The 7,523-nt window shown below is 49.2% G+C and overlaps 1 protein-coding gene across 1 annotated transcript; it reads left to right on the forward strand.

Annotated features, from left to right (window-relative positions):
• The first annotated feature begins 3,503 nt into the window (after window positions 1-3,503).
• Window positions 3,504-7,146, forward strand: LOC138855033 (trophinin-like). The gene is made up of 3 exons (XM_070101782.1): window positions 3,504-3,557; window positions 3,759-3,994; window positions 4,225-7,146. The coding sequence occupies exons 1-3, from the start codon at window positions 3,549-3,551 to the stop codon at window positions 6,815-6,817; spliced, it is 2,838 nt and encodes a 945-aa protein (XP_069957883.1). The 5' UTR covers window positions 3,504-3,548; the 3' UTR covers window positions 6,818-7,146.
• Window positions 7,147-7,523: the final 377 nt, after the last annotated feature.

Below are 7,523 nucleotides of genomic sequence, written 5' to 3' on the forward strand. Positions count from 1 at the left end.
ACCACTCAGGGAGATACTACCGCCCTGTGGTAGTGGGTTGGTAGACAGTGACCACCCAGGGAGGTACTACCGTCTTGTGGTAGTGGGTTGGTAGAAAGTAACCACCCAGGGAGGAACTGCCGTCCTGTGGTGGTAAGTTGGTAGACAGCAACCACCCAGGTAGGTACTACCGTCCGGTAGTAGTTGGTTAGTAGACAGTAACCACCCAGGGAGGTATTACCGTCCTGTGGTAGTAGGTTGGTAGACAGCAACCACCCAGGGAGGTACTACCGCCCTGTGGTAGTAGGTTGGTAGACAGCAACCACCCAGGGACGTATTATCGTCCTGTGGTGGTAGGTTGTTAGCAGCTATCCAGGGAGGTAATACCATCCTGTGGTAGTAGGTTGGTAGACAGCAACCACCCAGGGAGGTACTACCGTCCTGTGGTAGTAGGTTGGTAGTCAGCAACCACCCAGGGAGGTACTACCGCCCTGTGGTAGTGGGTTGGTAGAGAGCAACCACCCAGGAAGGTACTACCATCCTGTGGTAGTAGGTTGGTAGACAGTAACCACCCAGGGAGGTACTACCATCCTGTGGTAGTAGGTTGGTAGACAGCAACCACCCAGGGAGGTACTACCGTCCTGTGGTAGTAGGTTGGTATACAGCAACCACCCAGGGAGGTACTACCGATCTGTGGTAGTAGGCTGGTAGACAGCAACCACCCAGGGAGGTACTACCATCCTGTGGTAGTAGGCTGGTAGACAGCAACCACCCAGGGAGGCACTACCGCCCTGTGGTAGTGGGTTGGTAGACAGCAACCACCCAGGAAGGTACTACCATCCTGTGGTAATAGGTTGGTAGACAGCAACCACCCAGAAAGGTACTACCATTCTGTGGTAGTCGGTTGGTAGACAGCAACCGCCCAGGGAGGTACTACCATCCTGTGGTAGTAGGTTGGTAGACAGCAGCCACCCAGGGAGGTACTACCATCCTGTGGTAGTAGGCTGGAAGACAGCAACCACCCAGGGAGGTACTACCATCCTGTGATAGTAGGTTGGTAGACAGCAACCACCCAGGGAGGTACTACCATCCTGTGGTAGTGGGCTGGTAGACAGCAACCACCCAGGGAGGTACTACCATCCTGTGGTAGTAGGTTGGTAGACAGCAACCACCCAGGGAGGTACTACCATCCTGTGGTAGTAGGTTGGTAGACAGTAACCACCCAGGGAGGTACTACCATCCTGTGGTAGTAGGTTGGTAGACAGTAACCACCCAGGGAGGTACTACCATCCTGTGGTAGTAGGTTGGTAGACAGCAACCACCCAGGGAGGAACAACCATCCAGTGGTAATAGGTTGGTCGACAGCAACCACCCAGGGAGGTACTACCATCCTGTGGTAGTAGGCTGGTAGACAGAAACCACCCAGGGTGGTACTACCATCCTGTGGTAGTAGGTTGGTAGACAGCAACCACCCAGGGAGGTACTACCATCCTGTGGTAGTAGGTTGGTAGACAGTAACCACCCAGGGAGGTACTACCATCATGTGGTAGTAGGTTGGTAGACAGTAACCACCTGGGTGGTACTACCATCCAGTGGTAGTGGGTTGATAGACAACAATCACCCAGGGAGGTACTACCATCCTGTGGTAGTAGGCTGGTAGACAGCAACCACCCAAGGAGGTACTACCGTCCTGTGGTAGTAGGTTGGTAGACAGTAACCACCCAGGGAGGTACTACCGTCCTGTGGTAGTAGGTTGGTAGACAGTAACTTCCCAGGGAGGTACTACCATCCTGTGGTAGTAGGTTGATAGACAGCAACCACCCAGGAAGGTACTACCGTCCTGTGGTAGTAGGTTGGTAGACAGCAACCACCCAGGAAGGTACTACCGTCCTGTGGTAGTAGGTTGGTAGACAGCAACCACCCAGGAAGGTACTACCGTCCTGTGGTAGTAGGTTGGTAGACAGCAACCACCCAGGGAGGTACTACCGTCCTGTGGTAGTAGGTTGATAGACAGCAACCACCCAGGGAGGTACTACCGTCCTGTGGTAGTAGGTTGGTAGACAGCAACCACCCAGGAAGGTACTACCGTCCTGTGGTAGTAGGTTGGTAGACAGCAACCACCCAGGGAGGTACTACTGTCCTGTGGTAGTAGATTGGTAGACAGCAACCACCCAGGGAGGTACTATCGTCCTGCCAAATGCGTGTGAAACGAAAACCTGTAATTAATTTACACAATAGTAGGAATGCTGGTATCTTTTTTTTTCTGTCTCATGATCGCGCAAGATAACAGGTACGTCTTGCTACTTCTGCTTACACTTAGTTTACACTCCACATGCAGATGTGGAGTGTAAACTTACGTATGCGTATACATACTCAGATGGGTTTCCATCTAATTTCTAAACAGTTCTTGTTGTTTCTCGTATTTTTTCTCTTTCCTTCTCCATGGAGAAGTAGAGAAGAATCCTCCGTGAACAAAGAGTGTTGCGAAAGGTGACTAAAAGTCCTCGAGAAAAGGGCCAGTAACCCCTTCTTCTGTATAAATTACTAAATCGAAGAAGAAATTTGAAAAATTAAGATGGTTGAATATGCGTGGGTGTAGTATGGAGAATAAGAAAGAACTGATTGTCAATTATATGATTTAAAAGAAGATTGATGTCGTAGCTCTAAGCGAAACAAATATGGAAGAAAGTTGGAGAATTTCAGTGGGTAGGTGTGAATGGGAGTAAATCGGGTATATGTGAGAGAACTAGAGTAAAGAAAGAGATAGCAGTAATGTTAAATGATCAAGTATACAAAGGAAGGGGTATAGGTGTATAAATTTAGTAATTAAGTGAATTAAAATAAGGATGGTATATGAAAAGTTAGTAATTATTGTTTATGTATGGAAAAAAGAGAAGTTTGCAGTAGAGAGGGTGAGATTTTTAGATGTTAAGCGAGTGTTTAGGGAGTTTTCGAACCAAGTGAGAAAATACTTGTTGGGATAGACCTAAATGCTTAAGTGCCTCTTTATCCTTAAGATTCCTTATCTCGGATGCTCATGCTGAGAGCTTATCACAAAGCCTCAATCCCAAACTCCCTCATCTGTGCTATTTTCATCTTACCGTCCTTCTTACTAGCTAGAAATCCTTGAGCAAGTATATCATATCATCTGTTTTTTTCTATTCGATAACAGGTTGGTGCAGCATTAGCACATGTTCTGTCCAGCACTATAAAAAATAAGAGTTGAAGATGATGCTGTTACCTTGATGAGGCTGGAATGTTTATTCAGCACTAAGTCGTAGTATTGTAGAAAAAGCATGGGAAGGAGGCTATGGGCAGGGGGGTAGTGGTTTTAGAGGCTGAGAGAAGAGGCAAAGGAGGCAGAGGAAGAGGAAGGGGAACAGGGGGAAGAGGAGGAGGAGGAGGAGGAGAAGAAGAAGAAGGAGGAGGAGGAAGAGGAGGAGGAGGAGGAGGAGGAGGAATGAGGTGTAAAAGGCATAGAAGGACGCGTCTTGTGGCAGGAGCGATCACGTATATATACAGGGTTGAGGCCGTCTCACAGCAAGCAGTGTTGCTCTCTTACCAGCAGGATGTTGACTGTAAGTACTGACTGTCTGATTCATAGTATCAAGGGATTTTTATACCTGCTTTGTAAACTTTACAAAACTCACCTCGACTTTTCAACACTTTGCTGAATGACTCTTAAATGTTGCATTACATAGCAACTTATAAAGGTATGCAGAAAGAAAATATTCCATAAGCAGACAAAAATTACTTCTAAGAAGATTTTAACAATACAGCTGCAGACGGTGGTGCTGTGTATTGTGGTAGTCACTGCCGGAGCTGACACTCTCGGGAGATCTTCAGCAGGATTCCACCAGCAGCCTGAGATCAAGATCCTGAGGGATGAGCGCCAAGGACCTGCTGCAGACGGCTCCTATTATTTCTTTTACGAGACAGAAGACGGGATCAGCAGGCAGGAAGAGGGCGCCCCGCAAGGCGAGACTGGCGCCGTGGCTAAGCAAGGAAGTTGGTCGTGAGTATTAGTGTTATAATTTTGGTTATAGACAAAATCCAGTTCCAGAACTGAATGTTCTTTATTTAAGCTCTGAATTCTTCGTTTACAATTGTGACACATCCATATTGTTCCAAAGACCACTGACACAAGACCCTCAGGAGTAAAGAGCTTATTATCATTATTTTCTAGCAGAGTTTAAGGGCAAGGAGTTGCACGTAAAATCTAACTCATCTGTTGTTGTGCTACAGCTTCACCTTCCCTGATGGCACCCCGGCTGCCTACAGCTTCATCGCTGACGAGAATGGTTATCGTGTAGTGTCCGACCTCCTTTCTGCCTCCACCAAAACCGCAGCCACAACATTCTCAAGCCAGGCTACCACACACTCACGTCCAGGAGACAAGGTCTCCAAGTTCGGAGGCTCGCCAGCATCTGGAGCCCAATTTGGTGGTTCACCAGCCCCAGGATCCCAGCTGAGTAGTTCACCAGTACCTGGATCCCAGTTCAGCAGTTCACCAGCATCAGGATCCCAGTTTGGTGGTTCACCAGGATCAGGATCCCAGTTTGGTGGTTCACCAGGATCAGGATCCCAGTTAGGTGGTTCACCAGTACCAGGATCCCAATTCAGTGGTTCATCTCCCGATACATCCTACATTCCCCCATCGGCATTGACACGTCAATCTAGCGGTTCACCTGCACCAGGATCCCAGTTCAGTGGTTCGTCAACACCAGGATCCCAGTTCAGTGGTTCACCTGCATCAGGATCCCAGTTTAGTGGTTCACCTGCATCAGGATCCCAGTTCAGTGGTTCACCTGCATCAGGATCCCAGTTCAGTGGTTCACCTGCATCAGGATCCCAGTTCAGTGGTTCACCTGCATCAGGATCCCAGTTCAGTGGTTCACCTGCACCAGGATCCCAGTTCAGTGGTTCGCCAACACCAGGATCCCAGTTCAGTGGTTCATCACCACAAGCATCCCGGTTTCCTGGTTCAGTTGGGTCCCAGTTTAGTGGTTCATCTCCGGGTTCATCCTACATTGCCCCAACAGAACTGACACAGTCTGGTGGTTCACCAGCACCAGGATCCCAATTTCCTGGTTTAGCTGCACCAGAATCTCAGTTCGGTGGTTCACCAGCCCCAGGAACCCAGTTCGATGGTTCACCAGCACCAGGATCTCAGTTTAGTGGTTCAGCACCAGGATCCAAGTTTGAAAGTTCACCAGCCCCAGGATCTCGGTTCGGTGGTTCGCCAGCCCCAGGAACCCAGCTCGATGGTTCACCAGCACCAGGATCTCAGTTTAGTGGTTCAGCACCAGGATCCGAGTTTGAAAGTTCACCAGCCCCAGGATCTCGGTTCGGTGGTTCGCCAGCCCCAGGAACCCAGCTCGATGGTTCACCAGCACCAGGATCACAGTTTGCTGGTTCACCTGCACCAGGATCCCAGTTCAGTGGTTCGCCAACACCAGGATCCCAGTTCAGTGGTTCATCACCACAAGCATCCCAGTTTCCTGGTTCAGTTGGGTCCCAGTTTAGTGGTTCATCTCCGGGTTCATCCTACATTGCCCCAACAAAACTGACACAGTCTGGTGGTTCACCAGCACCAGGATCCCAATTTCCTGGTTCAACTGCACCAGGATCTCAGTTCGGTGGTTCACCAACCCCAGGAACCAAGCTGGATGGTTCACCAGCACCAGAATCTCAGTTTAGTGGTTCAGCACCAGGATTCAAGTTTGAAAGTTCACCATCCCCAGGATCTCGGTTCGGTGGTTCACCAGCCCCAGGAACCCAGCTGGATGGTTCACCAGCACCAGGATCTCAGTTTAGTGGTTCAGCACCAGGATCCAAGTTTGAAAGTTCACCAGCCCCAGGATCTCGGTTCGGTGGTTCGCCAGCCCCAGGAACCCAGCTTGATAGTTCACCAGCACCAGGATCACAGTTTGTTGGTTCAACTGCACCAGGATCCCAGTTTACTGGTTCAGCCGCTTCAGTTGGGTCCCAGGTCAGTGGTTCATCTCCTGGTTCATCTTACATTCCCCCAGCACATCAGTCTAACGGTTCACCAGCACCAGGATCCCAGTTCGGAGGTGCATCAGCTACTGGAACCCAGTTCGGTGCTCCAGCAGCTACAGGATCCCAGTTCGGTGCTCCAGCAGCTACAGGATCCCAGTTCGGTGCTGCAGCAGCTACAGGATCCCAGTTCGGTGCTGCAGCAGCTACAGGATCCCAGTTCGGTGCTGCAGCAGCTACAGGAACCCAGTTCGGTGCTCCAGCAGCTACAGGATCCCAGTTCGGTGCTCCAGCAGCTACAGGATCCCAGTTCGGAGCTCCAGCAGCTACAAGAGCCCAGTTCGGTGCTCCAGCAGCTACAGGATCCCAGTTCGGTGCTGCAGCAGCTACAGGATCCCAGTTCGGTGCTCCAGCAGCTACAAGAGCCCAGTTCGGTGCTCCAGCAGCTACAGGATCCCAGTTCGGAGCTCCAGCAGCTACAGGATCCCAGTTCGGAGCTCCAGCAGCTACAGGATCCCAGTTCGGAGCTCCAGCAGCTACAGGATCCCAGTTCGGAGCTCCAGCAGCTACAGGATCCCCGTTCGGTGCTGCAGCAGCTACAGGATCCCAGTTCGGAGCTCCAGCAGCTACAGGATCCCAGTTCGGAGCTCCAGCAGCTACAGGATCCCAGTTCGGAGCTCCAGCAGCTACAGGATCCCAGTTCGGAGCTCCAGCAGCTACAAGAGCCCAGTTTGGAGGGTCAGCAGCAACAGGAACATCTGGAGGATTCCCAGGAGCAGCGGCAGAGTTCTCCACACCGTTAGTACCCGGGTATCTATACTCTGCCCCTTCTGCTTAACACAAAATCACCACAATACCCCGGTATCTCTTCTCTGTCCTTGCTACCTAACTCAGACACATAACATAAGAATTGAAGAGCACTGCAGAAGGCCTACTGGCCCATTCAAGCCATGTCCTTATCAAAGCCACCACTACCCAAAGCTGCCCAAGAATATACTCCCGTACCCATTATGTGAATGTATATACTGATAGATTTTACTTTCAGATAGACATTGTAATGGAAAAGAATCTATTGATATAATGGGTGCATTTTCAAACTTCTTCAAAACAAGGAAAAAATAAGAAATAAATTACTGGAACCTCACCCAGAAAAAAAAAGAATGACTCTTGTTTACAAAATACCTTTTTAAAACACTTTAATGAAACACTTTTTATTTCGAATGTGATTGATAATTTTATAGGACAGCCATAATTATGCACAGATATGGTAGATAAGACACATAGGTAACATTTAGGCAACTTTATTCCGAAACGTTTCGCCTACACAGTAGGCTTCTTCAGTCGAATACTGTATTCGACTGAAGAAGCCTACTGTGTAGGCGAAATGTTTCGGAATAAACTTGCCTATGTGTCTTACCTACCAGAATATCAGATTCAAAGTTATGAAAGATCTTATGAACATTAAAATGGTATAAAATACCGACAGGTTGTTAGGTAAGACACATATGCAACAGTTAGGTGTCTTTATTTCGAAACGTTTCGCC

The sequence above is a fragment of the Cherax quadricarinatus genome, chromosome 79 (assembly GCF_038502225.1).
Source record: "Cherax quadricarinatus isolate ZL_2023a chromosome 79, ASM3850222v1, whole genome shotgun sequence".
In the NCBI taxonomy this organism is placed as follows: domain Eukaryota; kingdom Metazoa; phylum Arthropoda; class Malacostraca; order Decapoda; family Parastacidae; genus Cherax; species Cherax quadricarinatus.

Excerpts from the sequence above, each read along its gene's own strand:
- LOC138855033 (XM_070101782.1), top strand. Across the intron at positions 3,995-4,224 it reads GCTAAGCAAGGAAGTTGGTC|CTTCACCTTCCCTGATGGCA; the intron begins GTGAGTATTAGT and ends GTTGTGCTACAG.